General features: G+C 44.0%; 1 protein-coding gene across 14 annotated transcripts in view; it reads left to right on the plus strand.

Annotated features, from left to right (window-relative positions):
- Positions 1 to 5,088: 5,088 nt before the first annotated feature.
- LOC120953509 (homeotic protein female sterile) overlaps positions 5,089 to 20,040 on the plus strand; it is a 168,897-nt gene continuing 153,945 nt past the window's right edge. For 13 of the 14 annotated variants that reach the window (XM_049606899.1, XM_049606903.1, XM_049606890.1 and 10 more), the window contains exon 1: positions 5,089 to 6,420. In XM_049606899.1, coding sequence (XP_049462856.1) covers positions 5,773 to 6,420 — 648 coding nt within the window. In that variant the 5' untranslated portion in view covers positions 5,089 to 5,772. The remainder of the gene's footprint in view (positions 6,421 to 20,040) is intronic. The other variant, XM_049606901.1, reaches the window with a different exon arrangement.

The following is a 20,040-nucleotide window of genomic DNA, read 5'->3' on the forward strand; positions in this document are numbered from 1 at the left end:
AGGTCAACGCCGTTTAAATGGTTTCTACCGCTCCAAAACGGGCATGGTGCGTCATACCAGAAGGGAACCGGTGGACCAGCCCGAACGGAACGGATGGAAAGTGGGCTTGTAATTAAATTTTCTCTGGCACTCTCTAAATTTGTCCGACATTAAATCCTTCCTGCCGAGGTGCCGCTGGACCCGTGCGGTGATGCTGGAATTCTCCAGCGGATATACCCACACACACACACACACACACCGTTGGGAGTGTAACGAGTTGGACAGCTGCGGCGACCAAAGTCGGTAAAAGTCAGCGAATAATTGAATTTATAATTACGAAAATCTGTTGGTAAATAATTTGACCTACGCCCGGAAGGGAACGTAGGGGTAGTGACAGCCAGAAAGGAAAAGCCATGGTCTCTAAAGGAGTGTTCGCGGTATTTGTTACGCACCACTGGTTGAGACTAAGCGGAAAAGTAAACAGCTTACCCTTACGGTTGTCCCCAAAGAAAAGCTTGAAACCCGTTTTGGGAAATCATTTTAAACGGGCCAGAAAACGTTGTTTCTATGAAACATTTCATTGAAAACCCATTTTGTTATGCATAAAAACTACATCAAAAGAACAAATCACTCACATTTGGACGTTGATGCATTTCCATTTCGGTAACAAAGCAAACCCAAAACGCTCGCTAAAATTGAGTCCCGCAAAGCGTGAAGCATACCACCGCTAACCTACACCATTCCATCGAGTTATTTCCCATTGCATTACAGGATCATCATAACTTGTAATGCTCCTCCGCTTGGTGCTCCAGCCACGGGGAAAGAATGTCGCCAGCATAAAAGCATAAAAGAACCACCACCATCTCCATTGTGTGTGTGTGTGTGTGTTGGAAATTGTGATACTGTTATACGGAATGCATAGTAAGCGGTACACCAGTGTCAGTGGGGCACTGGCCGCTCGCATTCCGCCCTCCCCGAGCGGAACGTGGCCATCCGGATTAAGTGTGGAAAATCCTTCCGGGAAAACTCATACACTACCATAATCAAAATGGATGGCGTCTTCCTATGCAAAGGTCTTCCTTCTGCTTGGTGATGGTGGTGGTTGGTGCGCTCAACTTACCGCTGATATACTCACATACTCGCCGCACGAACAGCGTGCGTGTGTGTCTGTGGGAGATCGTATCCGAGTTCTTGTCTTTTGGGGAAGTTTTTCCTACCGAGGAACGAGCACGGCGGGAGAAACATTCTTGCGCGTGGGGAGGCTTTCGTGACAGTAAATTGAATTCCTCGCGAAGCTTTCCCATTCTACCGGTGCTGCTAGTGACAGTTGATGGCAATCGTGACGACAGTGATGTTATCCTGCGTGCCGTATGTTACATTAGATCTGCACACACTGAGGTGCTATGATATCAGCTGTCATCTAAATGGATATTCTTGCAAAGGGGAAAGGCGATAATTTGCCTGCCTTTATGCGTTTGCAGTGTAGGTTGGAAGGTGTGTAGTTGGATTCATACTAATCCTTTTATGGAACTATGGGATTTTTTTAACTTTGCATCGTTAGCGAAGCAAAAATTGAAATCATTCGTCCGCCTAAGAACACCATCCAGACTCCATTTGAATAAATGCTTTTACCATCGGGTCATACAATCGTCCACTTCGAATGGACCACTGAAGCATCCTCATCAGAACAGCAGCCGAGCATCCAAGGACCTGAACTCCTAGTGGCAAGAAAGAGCAAAAAAAGCCAACGAACAAACACAGACAAAGCTATTTACGATTCAAATATTGATATTCGTTTATTTTATTTAATCTACGATCATTCCAATAACCAAGTCGATTTCTCTCGGGCAGCTCGGGAAAGCCATTCCACGGAGCTTCGGTCCGTGCACCGTGGGAAAAGCCCTGACCCGAACGCTTTATGGGCTGCCGAACGTTCCGTTTCCGAGACGTTCTTGTCTTCAATCCCGTTGTGGGGTCGGATTTTCTTCAGTATCATTTTGATTTTCAATATCTGTTGGAAACGAGCGCAACGAATGAAGCGAACGCGCTATCCATAAGATCCGTATATCTCGACGCAGTGGAGTAACATATTGGCTCGGTTTCTCTCGTTCCCTCCCTTCCCCTGGGGAGCTTACGAGGAATGTCTGCATTGAATATTTATGACATGATGAGACCTATGCTTTGACCGACCCAAAGTAAAGCCAGTGTTTTCAATTAATAATTCTGTGGGAAACAAACTACATGTGTTGTTGGAAGGGAATGCGTTGACTTTGAGAGATGAAATCGACAGGCTGAGTGTGTGTTTTAGCATCCAGCAAACACTCAAACGCTTCTGTTTCACTCGTTCAACCTTTCTTGTGTTTGAATTGCTCTTCAAATACTTATTGGTGCTTTATCCATTGAAATGTTACCTCTTGCCAACCATTTCTAATGACAAACTCGCACATGATTTCATGTACCTTCCAAGCGGAAATCACTAACTCATCACATTACAAATTCAATTACTTCGAGATATACAAACCAAAGCTGCATAAATCGATAGTTACTGGCAAAGCTGGGAAAGAGTATGTTTGTGTTTTCATCGCCCACAAGCATTCATTTGCAACGTAAAAAATAAAACCGGGAACAACTCGAGGCTTAAAACCATACAAACCGTCCCACCGCTAAGCGCCTGTAGTGTATGCAATTTATTGCTAAACTTTCACCGTGCCGCACAGGCGTCCAACGTGCTTGCGAAACACCTCTCCGGGGGACGACAGGTCACCCGGTCGTCATCAATATGTCAATCAGTTTTTTCAGCCAACCCCAAAACTCCACTTTCGTCCCCAAGTTTCGTCCCCCCAACACAGTCCTCCCACAGTGTGTGGGACATCCTCGGGGGCACAATATATCTGCCCACTTGAAGGCGCGGGGTTGGTTGCCGGCTCACGGATCGAGTTGCCCACTGTTTCGAGCGACTATCTCGACCGCGCCTAAGCTCGTTCTCCCGCGTACAGCACGGTTGCCGGATTCAATCTGAGCTTACGCTTCGTGGGAGTAGGAAAAGTTTCGATATTATTTTCCATTCTCTCAGCTCCCCCAGCTCCCATGTGCTTTCCATGTGTGAGCTTGAGGTAAGTGCTGAATGCTGCCGTACCAAATCGTGCAACAGTATGGGGTAACTTTTTTACTTTCCTTCCCACCAACGAATCACATCCTGCTTAATAAAGCAATACGGGCAACACAACCACACAAACACAAGCCGGATGTGTATTGGCTGAATTTACATGAATGTTTTACGGCTCGAAGTGGTGGTCCAGGATTCAAAACACACGCCGGTCGTGAGCGCGCTCATGAAGCAGCACCAGCAGCAGCAGCAGCAGCAGCAGTGGGGCGAAATTGTTCGGAAAAATGTTTTATTTGCAAACCATTGCAATTGACCTACTTCCTGCGTGGGTAGTTTGCGTTTGGTTTTAGTCGATGAATGTATGGAATGTTTTTTTTTTCCCAAGCGGATATCCTGCTACAGTAGACGGACTAACAGCGTTAAACGCGTGCAGGGTTCCTGTGAGTCACTCTAGAGGATTTCCTTCAATTATGAACTTTTACATTTTTCTATGCCGCAGTTGCGGTTTGTTAGTTTTGAGAGAGCTTTAACAAATCGACTTATATTGCTTTAGTTTTCATTCTATTTCAACTATCGCTCTTTACTTCTCTAGCCTCTTGTTGTTCTCTAGCCTCTGGCCATGTGATGTAAAGAGTTAAGTATCTCAACATGATTTTCAACAGAATATGTCACATCAATTTGTTTACATTTCATCTGTCAAATCTGTTTATACTGCATGATTCACAACTAATTGTTGAAAATTCTGTTTTAACAATACTTTTTACTATTTTAGAAGAACAATACTATGAATTAAACATCAAAATGAACCATTCCCTTAAGGCCACACTTGACGGAAATCATTACCGTTCCATTAAAATCCACACCACTATCTGCCAGCCGCTAGCAAACAAGTATCATCACTCATACAAACGCCCTCCTCCCACATAAAAGCCACAACTTGGCGCATTATACGTCCACGAAACCAATCCTACCTTTTTGGCCGATCAGCACTTTTCAAACACCTCATTACGATGTCCCTCGGTGTGCTCCCTAACCCGCCCTCCCACCCGCGACTCCGACACGAAACAAACAGGTGATGAATTATGGTTGAAATTAGCGGGAACTTATTCGTTCTACATGGTGGTGCGCCCGATGCGATTGTTTGCAGTGAAAGAGCCCAGTATCCCAGTGGTGTTGCAAAAGTCCCAGCGAATCCTCGCCAACGCTCCATTATCCTGCCCGAAGCATTCGTTCGTTCGCGGAAAAGAGTGCAGCAAAGCGGTAATTGTAAACCGGCCCTTGTGTGGCATGTGACTGAGCAGATGGGGAGATGGGAGCCCAAACTGTACGGATAACATCCGGTCATACATCGCCCATAATCCCACACATGAGAAGGATCATTGTCTTGTTGGGTGTGCACAGCACGGTTGCCAGCACGAGTGATTGTTTATTGCAGGGATACAATCACACACATATTCCAGGAAAAAGAGCTTTTGTTCGAAAAATTTCTCCTCATTGTTATGCTCACAAGGCAACAAAGTAAAGAAATTCTACTATCTGTCCACAGTTTTCTGTTCCAATAATGTTGAAAATTCCTCCAACTGCAAACGCCAATTTCACTCTCCTTCATTGGCTAATCCCCTGCAGTAGCCATATTTTCTTTATTATAAAGCACCAATGGGAACCGTCTTGCGGCACTCGGTCGGGAAACCGCAACACCTTTTACTGTGCTAACAGCAAACGAAGAACTACAATATAAAAAAAACGCCACACCTTCCACCCTCATTATGCTAAACACAATATATATGAGTGCGCATTTTATATATCCATGCATTATGCTTGTTTTCATTGCAGCGCCAGCCAGCCCGGACGGGGGCGCACCATGTGGATCGTCCAGTGTGGGGCGTAAGCAGTACACGGATGCTGTACGGTGTGTAACCGACGCCCGAGCAACGGACCACGGGCGGCTGGGAAGCTTTCGCTTCTATTTATTTTTGCTTTCCACGCTCCACGTTCCCTACTCGCCCCTTGTTTTTCGTCGTGCGTGGTCGGAGCGTTGAGTATGGAAGCGTTGTGATTATGGTACCGGCTGGTACACGCCCGGAAAAAGGCCAGTGTGCATCGAGCGTAAACAAAGCCCGAGTGTGGTGCGAACCGCTTTCCCCGTGAACCGTGAATATTGCTCCAGCTGGCGTGAGAGAATCCTGCATGTAATCCTTGGAGAAGGCAGCAGGAAAAACGTATACACAAGTTAGTACGGATGCCCACGGGCAGGTCATCCTTTAAAGGGATGCGATGAAAACTGTTGCCGAGAAAGCTACTCTAGCTCAAGCGCCGTCTCGGTTGAGCGCATGGAAATAAGTACGCTCGTCGGCCCGCATACAAGCCATGATCCATCGGTTGTTGCTTTGTGCAGGTGCTAGTGAACCAAAAACGCCATCCCGTTTGAGTTGCAGTGTGCGTGCGTGTGTGTGAGTTTCTATGCTAGTGTTGTGCATTCATCCACATAAAAAAAGAAGCTTGTTGATCAAGTAAAACTGATTGCAAATCCCTGCGAAACACATTTGCTGCTGCTAGTTGTTGTGTGGTAAAAAGTGCACACTAACACTCCTCCCCGGGGACATTCGGAACGGTGCTGCATTTCATAACTCCACCATTCCTGCCTCCCTATCGCCACCCATCCATCCCTTCATTGTTTACGGCTTTCAATGGTGAACCTCGTCGAGCAGACAGGCACAGACACGACGACGACGACGACGACGAGGACGAAGCCACGATCACCATCGCCACCGGCCGAACCGGCGACAGATGTGAGCAACCTCCAAGCGAGCCTCTTTCCCTCGACTGTGCCAACGGTGGCCGAGGCGAACGCAGCCGACAGCCGGTTCCCACTGTTTCTGGACCAGCCGGCAAGCTCCAGCGCACCGGATTCGGACAACGACGATCGCATACCCACCAACGACCCGGCCGGTGATGATGGTGACGATGATGATGATGATCAGAGCGGCAAACGGACGTACCAAGACAGTGCACTAGATAGGCCGCGAGAGACGCGCCGCGTTCGATCGGCCATTTCGCCCGTGTTTCTTAACGGGGCGGTAAAAAAACGCTGCCTACGCCCGCCACAAGCAACGAACGCATTGGCCAGTGAGCCACTGCTGGTGCAGTCCGACGAAGAGCCAGCCCAGGCGGGCTGTGAAGTGAACGGTGTTGACCGCGAGCCGCACCACGACATGACATCGACCGTTGCTGCCGTGACAGCGGCCGCCAATAAAGCCGTCGCCGCACTGATGCAGTACCGGCAGCAGCAACAGCAGCAGCAACAGCAGCAATCACAACAAGCATCATCCACAAATGTGAGTAAAACAACCAACCTTTTCTCTTTGTATTCGCTTGTACGTATCGCTTATGCGCCTGAAAGGTAGGCAACGGTCGTTACACCACTGCCAATGTGTCACTTTGTTTGGAGAGGGATTTTACTCGCCATTGAAAGGTCGCTCCTTTCTTCGTCCCCTTAATCGCATTGAGCGGCGACACGAGCGAACTCCACTTAGTCTGTGTGTGTGTGTATGTTTTTGGTGCCCACTCATTGTAATAAGATTTGTTTCTAATTTGTTCTCCCCCCTGTTCGACTGCCAATCGATTACTTTTCAACTGACTGACGGTCGAGCGAAAAGCAAAGAAAAGAAAGTGAAAGCTTAATAAGATTTCACGCCAAAGTGGTAGTGCTGGGTGTGGAAAATTTCACTCTCATCTCCCGTTCAAAGAAAAGGGGAATGAGCAGCGACTTTCTATCAGCCGCCACCGTCCGTGTCTGCGTCTGCGTTCGTTGTCGACTGTCCATAACTTATTTACGTTTGTCGTCACAATCGCTCGGTCGTCCTGAAATCGCAGCCACAGGAAATGAATTGAGACTGACATAAGATGGCGACAGCGTTGCGTTTTTGGGATGCTGGTATTGTATTTTTCTTTTATTTGAATTGCTTTCATGTTTTTTTTTCTTTTATTATGCTGTGAATCGTACTTCAAGCGGAGCTTCCAGAACAGAATCCACTGTGACTGTAAATGGGAACGCATGTTTGTGTCGTAAAACCGTTTTCATAAATTGTACCGAGCGGATAAAAAGGCTCTAAAGCTTTCGTGGTGAACCCTCGTACCACGTGCTTCGTGACGTTGTCTTCTCGGGCAACATGCAAAGAATATTAAACGAATGCTCTTCTATTTTTTGCAATCCACATTAGTCCGCGTCGACAGAAGACAAGATGAAGGCACAGCAAAAATACAACTACAAAACATCGGCATCGATAAAAGCGGCACAATTTTCGCCCCTGTTGTGAAAGTGAAAGTACACACCATCGAACAAAGCGGAAGACGTAATGCAGTGGGAATGAAAATAATTTCATGAATTTTAATTTCCCTCCTGCGGCCGTGGGGCTGCCCGTGCTGGCTCCCAAAATTTGCCGACAGGAAATTGAAATACTCTGAAGCATTCCGAACCGATTCAATGCTCCAGTGCTGTCGCTGCTCCTTCTGACTCACTGTATAAAACACAATGCGTCCCAAACACTAACACACACGAGGGCAATGCTGGCAGACACGAATGTTGACGTACAAATTCGGTAGGAGAAGTCTGCGGCTTTGGTACAAACACAAACACGAACAGTCAGCTCTTCCGTGCATCAATAAGTCGAATTTGAGGAAAACGGAACAGTGTGTACGGTGTAAAAGAAAGCTCACGACCTTCACCAGGGGAGGGAGATGAAGCAATCTAAAACAATGCTGCAGGGAGATGATAATAAAAGAAACAATACATCCGTCTTCCATCACCAACCAGCTGCGGGAACGCACTGTACCCATTAATGCGCCTGCAAGATAGACTACCCGCATTACACCTTGGAAAGGCAGGGCGTTCCCGGGCTCAGGACCCAAGCGCGAAGTTCGCCGGTATGGAGAATAAATTAACATTCGGAGTTGGGTTGGGTTTATGGGGGAAAAAGTTTCCCCCCACGGCTTTCATTGCCGATTGCTTCGGCATGCTTTCATGTTATATGTGTGTGTGTCGAGTGAACGTTCCCAGACCTTCGAGAAGACGCACCAGCTGTGTGTCTCGGTGTATTTGCTCTTGTTTGGAGGCTTTTTTTTGTCCAAAAAAGTCACCTTCTGGCGTTCACATGACAGTACTTGCGTAATGGTAAAAACTTGGGCCTGGCCTTGCAGCAAAGATGTTGACGTAGCAACCAGCTCCCTCCCCAGAAGAAACAGGGAAATTAATAACATCAATGAAGCAGCTCGAAATGCGACGGCTGACACAAAGCAGAGCGGCTGGTTCTCGTTCGATAAAAAGCGTTTATTGAAGGAAATTGAAAAGATGTGGTTAGCTCCATGTTGCACAATGGGAACCGTTTCCTTTCTCCGCCCTCTTGTGCAGAGGCGTTTTCTTCATTTCCTTTCGAGGTGGGAACAAATAATCCGCATCCCCCTTACAACACACCCTGTGTTGAAATTACTTTCACAAAGCCACATCGGGCATTTTATTTATTTGCTTTCGTTTCGTTACGCTTTGCAGGCCAAAATAATTCCAAAACTTTTCACCTTTCGCTACACAGTTCATATTTTGTTGTGACCGGTAGTGAGGTGGTTGAAAAGTAAATAATCTGTCCTCTGTGTCCTTTACCGCTGCGTGGTGGATTTTCAATCCACACCAGGCAAAAGTGTCACAGCACAACAACCTCGCACTGAAAGGTGAATGTTGATACTCGCTCCCACCCTGTGCGGTACGGTCGAGAAGTTAAATATAATTAAAAAATACGCACTTTTTGTTGAGAAAAAAAAAACGGAGCTGAAAGGAATAAAACGGCGAGACCGGCCATTGACGCATAAAACGGTGACCGCAGTCATCCGTGCAAAAGGGAAAACCGCTTATTCTTTCTCTGTGTGGCGGGTTGTTTTTGAGGTGGGTATTTTCCTTGCTTTGAGACGCAAACGGGTCGCACTGGTGTTTGTGTAATGAATTTTTGAAAAATAAAGAAAAACCCTCGCCAAAAAGTTTCGGACCGCAAAACTTTGCGAACGAGAAACATAATCGGGTTTTGGAGGAGGATTTTGAAATACAAAAACCAAGTTTATTGCATCTTTTCTGTTAAACTCCTTTGGCATGAGGGGGGGGGGGGGGGGGGGAAAAAGACCTCCAAAAGGCGCCATTAATCTTTCCTGCGACGCCTTAAATCAGAGGACAGCATCAAACAAATGCGTCCTACCAAACATACTCTCTCGCTTTCTCTCTGTCTCTCTTCCTATTTCTCCTTCTCTCTCTCTCTCATCCCATTAGCGATTAACGTTTGATGGACGTTTTTATTCCCACCAACCCACCCTTTCTTCTCCCCTTATCAATCGATCAGTGATATCGCTTTTGTCGCTTTCGGTTGTTATTATTGCGTGCTTCAAGCATCGTGGCCCCCAAACATCCAATCGCTCATCATTGCTAGCGATATCGATTTTCGGGGGCAACAACAGCCCCCCCCCCACCGGTCCGTCCAAACTCGGAAGCAGCATCTCGCCAACGATGCCCTTATTAACTTGTCACATCGCTCGGGACCGGCTGCCGATGGCACTCTAATCAAATTTATGTTCATTAAGCCACTTCTCGCTCGCCGTCCCCCGAAAAACACGCCAGCACAGTGGCAGTGGATGGAAAAAATAGGCACGCGTGGAAATAGAAAAACAATCGCTTTGCCATGGTGGCGGCCGCCTAGTGGGCCGTAAGTGAGGCTGATAAGCGGCTACTGTGTGGTTGTCTTTTGTTCATTTTTTTCCTCTTCCCTTTTTTCGAGAGGAAGATTTTCCCACGTTTTCTCAGTGGCTATTGCGGGTTTATCGTACCGTTTGCATGATCGATCTCGCTGTAATGGTAACAGTTTCATCTGCCGAAGGTTTTATGGGGGTATATTGTTTACTTATTTCCTGTAGTGATTGAGTGGTTGAAACCCGTGCTGCAAAATGTCACTGTAAATGTTATAAAACAATCTGACTGAAACAAAAAACCCAGGTCAGCATCATGTACTTTATTGTGATAACCAGAGGTTGGTGAGGCTCAAACAATTGTTGTGACTAATACATGCTTGGTAACGCTTGGTCAGTCACATTATAATGACTTTTTTTATTGTGATTAGTTTTGCAAAATGTCATTGACATAGTCATGGCAAATTACGTCCGAAACAGAATCATGTCTGCGTCACGAGCTCTGTTGTGATGATCAGAGGTGAAACTCAAACATTTGTTGCAACCATCTCATGCTTGGTGACATTGTGAGCAAACAGCTGTAAATCAGTCATTTGGTCGTGACATTTTCTGTCGGTGATCATCTTGATGATCATGAAAGATATGCAGTGCGCACGAGTGATCCCAAGCAACAATATGAGCATGCTTTCTCGCTCAAATGTGTTATGATTCTACCCAACAGACCATCAAAGCAAAAAAAGCGAGAAATTATGCTCAATTTGTTGCTTGAGACCACTCGCCAAGCATGTCTCATGAATGTCGTGATTATCATAGAGGGAAAATGTCATGACCAAGTGAGTGACCAACGGTTGAGAGCAACAAAAAATGTCATCAAACGTGTGATTGGTCCCCCTCACTGTTTGAGTCTCATCCCTGATCATCACTGTTGTGTGCGTGAGCTGTCTTGAACTTCGTTTCAGTCATGAGTATTCGTGAATGATTCATGAATGATTATGCTTGCGACGGCATTAAGCTAAGCTTGTCAGTCAGAGAAAATCCATTGGACTCGAGCACTCGCACGTCGCTTTCTTGCATATCATGACGCACTTTCATTGAGTATCAGCAATGAACATCAGGCTACCCCGAATATGTACAATATTTTCGGTGGTGAGCATCACGTGATGCTCATGACATTTTGCAGCACATGTTGAATGTAATGTAAATAGGCCTTCAAATTTAAACAATTATCTTATTTTTAAAACAACATTCGTACTCATCCTTTCCTCAAGGACATTCCATATCGATGGACCTTCTTATTTACAACAAATAAAAATAACTTCCCTATACAATAAGCATGTCATCCATCTCCCGAGGCATTCGAAGCGATGCTGCTGCTGCACAATAACAACAAAATGCCATCAGCATCAACAACATCAACGTGCGCACACGGTACACGCTCTACATCAAAGAGATACCCACGAGTGGAAAACTATTCCAAGCCGGCACTCTGGGGCTGATTTGTCTCAGTGCAAATACTCGCAGCAAAAAAAGTACAAACAAAAAACATCAAACACAATCACAATCCAGCGCGTGGAGCTAAAGCACGACCGCCGTCTCGCGCTGGTAAATAAATTTTGTGCTGCACCAGCACAAATCTCTTTTATGATAAAGTGAAACGTTGTTGTTTTTTTCATTCTTTCTTTCCTTGCCCGGGCCGCAAACAGCACACAAGCATGGCGAGAGGAAAATGGCTGCTCCATTCAGTGTCTCCAATCAACGAAACTCAAACGCACAAAACACAATTTTCTTCCGCCTTTTTGGGCCCAATGCCGGCATTGGCAAATGTTGTGTGCTGCTTTCCTATGGCCGGTTTGGCGTAGATCAAGGACTCGTGGCCCGTTCAGTGGGACCACTTTATTGGACAGTATCAACCCCACACGACACAAACACACTTTATCTTTAGTGCTGCCATCTGGCAAAACCACCATTAAGGTGTGATAGGCCGGCCAAATGAGACCGTTTGCCCTCCACCGAAAGCGGCGCACAACGATCAAACGTTTATCGTTTGATGGGTGATAATTTCGTTTAACGATTTCCTATCACCTAGTTAAGGTGGAAATGCATGCTCCACGGTATGAGATGGAGGTCGTAGGAGGAGGAGCAAACACAAAAAAACATCCAATTGATTGACACTATTTTGTGTGTTTTTTGACATCAGAATATTAACACACACTCGTGCTGACGGACTTTAAAAAAGCACAGCCTTTAAAAATAGCTTTAATCAAACAGACCTCCACACAAACAATCAAGAGGAAGCGTACCAGAGTGCCAGAAAGGAAGTAATAAATGTTAAATATTAAATCCTGCATCCAACAGGCATCCTTTGCAATCCCAAACTGACCAGTTTTGGGGCAAGAATATGGGTGTGCTGAATGTTCACGCTCACGGCGAAATAAAAACCCGAACCGTTGATTACAACAGTGCACAGGGCTAGCGTAAGCAAATGGAAATTAATTGGATTTTTATTACACCTCTCCGTATTGTCACCGTTTCTCCGACCGTTCCTCTTCTTCCGTTCTTGGTGAGGATTTGATGAAAATGGCATTCAAATCATAAAATCACAAGGATACAAACACACGCATACACAGGGGCCCAGTTTCAGTGTGCCGGATGTACTACGCACCGCACCATTGCCTACCTGCCGGGCGCAACGGGGCCGGTTTTTATTAATGAAATTTGACGTCTACTGTCGACGGGAAGAACGGGAAATGATAATCATCTGACGGTTATGATTTTTGCCACCATACCCGTGTCGTAGCTTTGCCCATTTTTAATGCTTGCGCTCACTCGCTCGCTCGCCTTCCTCTTTGATTCGGTGTTTTGCTATTCCCCTTTTTGTGCCAGCGATTGCATACCTCTCAGGGGTTGCGCTATACCTGTCGTGCTACCGAACGATAAGCTTTTCGTTGGTGATTTCTCTTGCTCTCTTTCGCTTCATTTTCCCCCCTTTTAACATCATCACCAAGCGCGTTCACCAGATCCTCAGGGCCAGGAAATGGATGGTTTGCAAGGTGGACTGTTATTAAGCTATTATTTTGGTATCGTTCGGTTGACCGCTGTCGATTTCTGGGGGGCGGTAAAAGGTTTTGTACCCAACACCCATTGTCGTTCCCTCCCTCTGTTTGATTATTACTATTTGAGTGCCCCGGACCATGCTTTAAAGCTACCATTTGTTGTTTTTATTTCGCGCTTTTTTGCCACACCATGACAGCAACAGCATGTTCAACATGTTGCTACTACCCCGATAAGCGTGATACGATGGTGTGGCACGGTGTTAAAAATTAATCGAACGAAGCGAACCTCGGCGATTGTTCACAATCGACCAATATGTCTTGTGTACGGTTGCACGGATCGTGTGAAAAATTAAGATAAATCTCTCGCGAACGAAAATGAGTCTGTTCTCCGTTCCACTCGTACCCCTCCTCTCCCTTGCGCTCCAATTTCCCAGCGGATCAATAAAACCAATAAATCATCGGTTGCATTCCACACCCGCGTTGCGGGAAGTTGTACATTTTCTCACAACATATTTACTGCCAGCACCGGGCGAACAATGAAGCAGTTTTTCGTACGAAAATAAACAGCAAGAAAAACAAGGAAAAGCCGGCCGAGGGTGCTCTAATCCATCAAAGTTTGATACAGGCTCAGTGGCGACTGTGAAACTGCAGCTGCTGACAGTCAATTTCAATTATAATTTCCACCGAATGAGGATGCCGGACTGGGCCAGTTGCTGTAGTCGAGTTGTTGGGAGGCCAGGGAAAATGCAGGGAAGCTTGTCACGATAACGTTTCGATTATCGAACCAAAATGCTACCAATCGGAATTTCTCGGGGGCGTTATCCGGTACGAGGGGCATCGGAAATGAAGGTATTTTTTCTCATTTTGCTTATTTGGAAGCTGTAACCACTCTAACCACAATGCCGCCTATCCGCAGATGGTAGTGAAAGAAAGTTAATAAGAATTCACTTACGCGAAAGCCCTCGGTTGAAGGAGAATTCGCTTGGACGGGCCAGAGGGGCACGCACTGTGGGCTTTGAACCTTATTGAGTTGGTTTTAATGGTATTGAGTCTAAATGGAATGCTACATTCACTTGTAATTTTGAATTGTAATTTCGTTTCCTTTCCTTTTTAACACTGAACATGACATCACTGATATCAAAGAATCGTTATTTTTCTTGTTTTGTATGATCATGTTAAGCTATTCGCCACTAGATGGCGCCTCTTGATTAAGCAAGTGCTTAGTATTTTATAGCTTTTTAATAAAATTGGCATCAGTTAAAGGCCGGGGGACATTATCTTTACTCGCTAGTGTAATTTCGATTTTCACTAGCGCATCTGGCGGCGGCTTATCGAAGCATTTTGAAAATAATTTGAAACCGCTTCAGAAAATATGATATTTTTCCATATTTTTTACTTAAACTGGACTGGAAAAGCTTTGTAATTGATACAAAAATATATTGTGCAAGTGTTTTAGCCATTTACGCATCGGAAAACGATGAAAATTATACTTTATTTAGAGATCCGGCACGACCATTCCCTCGATGACCAAAACAGCCTCCACCAGCTGCCGCCAGATGTGCTAGTGAAATTCAAAATCACACTAGCTAGTACGGACTATGTACCCCGGCCTTTAATGTTTTAGTGTTGCACAGTGTGCCTTTTTACCACTGATAATGACATCACTAGTATCAAAGAATCGTTATTTTCCTTGTTTTATATGATCATGTTAAGCTAATTGTCACTAGATGGCATCACTTGATTAAGCAAGTGTTTAGTAGTTTTTCGTTTTTTTAATAAAATTGGTATCAGTTAATGTTTTAGTGTTGCACAGTGCGCCTTTTTACCACTGAAAATGACATCACTGACATCAAATAATCGCTATTTTCCTCGTTTTATATGATCATCTTAAGCTACTGGCCACTACAGTGGCCGGCAATATAAAGTGGCCACTACTTACAATTTTACATTTTTTCCATTTTTTCCGTGAAAAATGAAGTTATTGTACTGCTTTATTTTTTGAAACTATGTTCGTGATATGCTTAAGAATGCGCAGTACCATAACATGCCAAAAATGAGAAGTTTGCTTCAAGAAAAAATATTTTTGTCCAAAATTGATCAAAATCACTGTGCCAAAATAAAGTGCCCACTTTATTCATTCTACAGAAAATATTTTTCTGAACAAATATAACACCAAACTTATAATTTATATGCGTTCTTCTTGCATTCTTTACATGTTCGATGATCTTTGGCGTATTTTTTTCTAATTTTTAAAGGTTTATCTAGTTCTGCATCTAGTTTTTGCATCTGGTTCTTCTCAAGCGTTATCAAGAGCTTTAAATTAAAATTTATTTGTTTGTGACACCAGTTTTATCCACCTTTGCACATAGTATCTGCCTCAAATTCTCGATGGAACCAAGATTTAGACTTCATGGAAGACATGCAAGGTGTTTCATACGATACTAGTTGAGAAATGTCTTTTGTATTGATTGTGTGTGTTGAGATGATAGCCTGTAGGAACATGTTTTTAGTTTTCAAACCCCATTTTTTTAAAGAAATATCCCAAAGTATTGATGAAGTAATGTTAAAAAAGATATCAGCCATAGTTGTACTTTCGATTCACACCAGTTTTTACGCTACTCCTAAAGATAAACACCCCCTAGCTATCACATTGCAATTTTCGTAATTTACTGCCCGTTAGATGTGGCGTTCTTCAACTTCCTCGCTCGAGCTACAGCAATCTAACAAAGCCAATTGGCTTCAATATGATCAAGAACATACAGATATATCGTTAGATTGTTGAAAAACTGATATTTGGACAGATGAGTCCAAATTAGAACTGATGTTCAAAAATATCTAGACGTGATCCAACAAACCAATATGTATGAAGAGTGCAATGTGATGACCAGGGAGGGGTTTTCTATGCGAGGAGTGGGGAGCATGGTATGAATCGACGGCATAATGAAAGCTTATACCTGTATAAGCATCTTGTGTGAATTTATCTGTCTTCTGTGAAAAATACGGAGTTAGTAAATAAATTTATGTTACAACAGGAAGACGACTTAAGTTATACACGAAGAATTTTTTATTTATTTTTTTTTTTTCATTCAAATCGAATAAAACTTCTTTAATGTTAGTCTTAACTTTAATCCTATCGAGATTTCGTGTGCAAATTTTGATGCAAATGTGGTGAGAATGACGTGATTAGGAAAAACAAAATATGTTAAAGCTCTGAAATACTCCTAGGAAGAATAAATGCCAAATATGTGCAAATAAAACAAAATAAATTATGTCAAAGATCCTCGAAAATGTAAAAAATGCGAGAGGAACGCATATAAATTATAAATTTGATGTTATTTTTGTTCAGAAAAATATTTTGTACAGAATGAATAAAGTGGGCACTTTATTTTGGCACAGTGATTTTGATCAATTTTGGAAAAAATATTTTTTCTTGAAGCAAACTTCTCATTTATGTCATGTTATGGTACTGCGCATTCTTAAGCATATCACGAACATAGTTTCAAAAAATAAAGCAGTACAATAACTTCATTTTTCGCGGAAAAAATGGAAGAAATGTAAAATTGTAAGTAGTGGCCACTTTATATTGCCGGCCACTGTAGATGGCACCACTTGATTAAGCAAGTGCTTAGTATTTTATCGCTTTTTAATAAAATTTAGATCACTTAATGTTTTAGTATTTAATTAACAATGTTTTAGTACATCTTTTGCTCAAAATTGTGTCCATCAGAAAAACAAACCCACATTGCTGCCTGCTTCCGGATCTAATCGAGGGACAAATTTCAATTCCGCCTTCTGTCAATGACTTACCATCGCCCACCGGAGTAGCTTTTTCCTTTGGAAGCATCAACACCTCAACAAGGCGAACCAACAAAGCGAAAGAAGAAAAAACATTACAAAATATACCACAACTCACCCGTCGATCAAAGTGCTCGCCACAAAGCACCCCAAAAATAAAGGCAAAAGCCACTTCGTTCTCTCGCTCTCTGACGGCAAAGTGGTGCCCCGGCTTTTCACATTTCCGATTGGCAATTTCACCTGGTCCCGTGGAAGTTCCTTGGGCTTGTCCCACCTCCCTCCCTCATTCCCAAACGCTCATGAATTATGGATGATGGAAAGTGGAAGGAATTTCGGCTGCCTGCGTCCAACAATGTGTTTCTTTTTGTGGTATCATCGGGAGGACATTTAGCTGTCGTGCTGTCTCGTTGTAACAAAAACCGAGAGACAGAGAGAGACAGAGTGAGAAAGGGGCCTGATAAAAACAAAACGAGTGAAAGCTTCCACAAACAGGATCGGCCACAGTATAGTAATCCATCCAGTGTTGAGTAGGGGGTTAGTAAAGTGATACGCAACCCAGGGGTTAACCTACGATTTGTCTTCTCTTTTTACGATCCCAACGGAATGGTGTTCAATTTCCCTGCAGACCACCACACAAACGCACACAACCACACATTGAAACGGACAGCAACGAAAAAAAAACAAAACGATTGTCAGAGGATATTGATTTGTACCCAGGTTCGATGACAGCGTTTCTTCGGTACACACAACACGTGAAAACAATAAAGGGGAAGACTACATTGGAAAGTCACGCTACACGCTGCTGAAGGGTAAGATGCAAAACGACTGAAAAGTGAAACATGTGTCCGAGTTTTCCTTCCCCCCCGTGTGCGGTGCGACGATTTACATTTACGATCGATCGATCGTGTTTCCCTGGGATCTGCTAAATCGAGGGCCACCATTTGCTGATGGATCCTCTGATGGCGCTCGAAAAACCCTGCCCCCAGCACGCCAGCACGGTTATGGGTGTTGTCGGTGAATATAAAACACAGCATCACCAAACCGAGCGATGCTTTAACGAGGTGACTTTATAGCGATGGGGATCGATGGATGGCCGTAAACTTACACAGAGAGAGAGAGCTAAGTACACCAAGCACTGATGTGACAGATGCGACACCAGACTTTTCACACTGGGACAGGTGGTTTTTTTGTTGTTGAAAATTGCTAGATAATACTTGAACCCTTACTACCTCCTTTAGCAGCACCATTTATCCTCTTATCCAGTGGACATCAATTTCAATTTGGTCGTCGCCCAAGTTTGCTACAGCGGTAGGTGTTACACGTTTTCACTTCACGTCTGTCCGAGCCGCTTTGATGTCGTTTGAAAACCGTCCCGTTGGTTGTGGTTTAGTAAAGTCTGTGCTGTTGAAGATGAGTCCAACAGCAGCAGACTTTATGGAGCGATAGGTCCAACTACGGTCGAGATGTTGGTTCTTGTCTCTACCGTACTACTAACCTCATTCTAATGCGGGTACAACTGGTGCACACTAGTGAAAAAGTGGTTGTCCCTAGTATCCTAGAACGACCGAAAGGGATGACAGTTTTGTGCCGTTTCTCTACCCCGTAGCCACATAGTTAAATTTGCAAAACATAGCCCACACACCCCTGGGTGGCTGGGAAAAGCCTGGGAAGGATCTACACATCCCCTCTTTCATTTCATTTTCAAAAGTTTACAGCAAATAGCATACCGTCCCCAACCGGTGTGGGCTTAGCAAACTGACCATTTTGGGGAGGGTAAAGAAACAAATTTAAAAAAAAAGCGAACAGAAAACCGAGCCAACCTACCGAAAAGGGACGAAGCCCTAATAAACAAAGCGTTTACCAATTTACAACACCATTACGCTCTCGGTGGAAGGGTGAAGTAATGTTTGCCAAAGGAAGCTGCAGCGGTGGAGGTACGTGTATGATTACTTTAATTAGCACACGAAATACCAACCGGCCCATCCACCGAACGAAAAAACGGATTTGCTCCAGGACATTCAACACAAGTGCTCCCCGGGGGGGGGGGGGGGGGGGGGGGGGGGGGAGGACGAGATTGGTGATCGTTAGGCGCAGTAAATTAATGTTTGCTAATGAATCGATTTATGTTCACTATCCCGTTGAACCGTTTTCGTTTGTGTTGTCTAGTTTTTTTCTGCTGCTCCTTCACCCCTTGCTTCTATTGCTTAAGTAGCTGGTGTTCATTCTTTCGTACATAATTAATAACCAAATCAATGATCTTTGGATGGGTCGGGATGTTCGGTTTGGTTGGCTCGTTTGAATTATTGGGTTAATATTTGAACAGGTCTGATGGATTGCGGGCATACGGGGAGACGTGGTCTGCGGACTGTTTGCATAGGGTCAATTTTATCGTATCGGGTGATTGGTGAGAAATTCTTGTTGGAATGCAACTAGCTCAGCAGGGGTTTAGTTTGTTTGTTTGTTGGAGATGTTTAAAACTTCTGCTTGATGAAAAGTAGGTCCACATGCCAAAAAATCTTTTCTCAATGGTTTTATTCGTTTTACAGAAATTATGATATGATACATTTAATGGTCTTAATAAATAGCGTTTAAAATTAATAATAACTATCATTCATTCTAAGCAATATGTGATTCTTTTACCCGGCGCTCTAGCACCAATCGAACACGACATCGAACATGAAAAATGTATAGGATTTGACATGTTTGTCTTGTTTGTTTGTTTGTGCCTGACAGTGCACCTCCATATGATTATATGGGTTTGTTCGTGTCGGATGCCGTGTTCGATTGCTGCTAGAGCGCCGCCTTTGTTTAAATATAGATAAACTCATATAAATAACCGATACATAAATTTTACTCCACCAACATCTCTACCCCAGAAAACCGCTTCGTTTGCCAACGGCTCGAAATATTTCAAATTCAAAATTGAAATATTTCATGTTTCGTTGAAATGCTTCATGCACAGCGACCATTTCCAAGTATGCAATCCGCTGAACAACTTCTATGCTCCTGAAAGTATGCAATCCGCTGAACAAGCTTTCGGGTCAACTCGAGCAGCTGGTAAAATGGTTATACGAGTAGTTGGCCAGGATTGCTATCCTGATTTTTTGTATCCTTTGGCTGCTGAATTCAGCGAAAAATAGAGCCAGAGCAGCTTTGTGTGTGAGTTTATGGTAAAGTTTTGCCTCAATTAAAATAAACCTGTCGTTAGTATAGCTTCGTACGGGTACTATAGCGGTAATAATTTATGATTGTCATTGGAAGCATATTTTCATTCTTGTTTTAGTCGACAAATAGCCATTCAAAATGTAGGCATATCGTACGTCCAACTAGTGGTTTTATGGCAGATATTTCACAAAAAAACAGTCCCCGGGAAAGATGCATAATACCGGG

Source organism: Anopheles coluzzii, chromosome 2 (assembly GCF_943734685.1).
Source record: "Anopheles coluzzii chromosome 2, AcolN3, whole genome shotgun sequence".
NCBI classification, from domain to species: Eukaryota; Metazoa; Arthropoda; class Insecta; order Diptera; family Culicidae; genus Anopheles; species Anopheles coluzzii.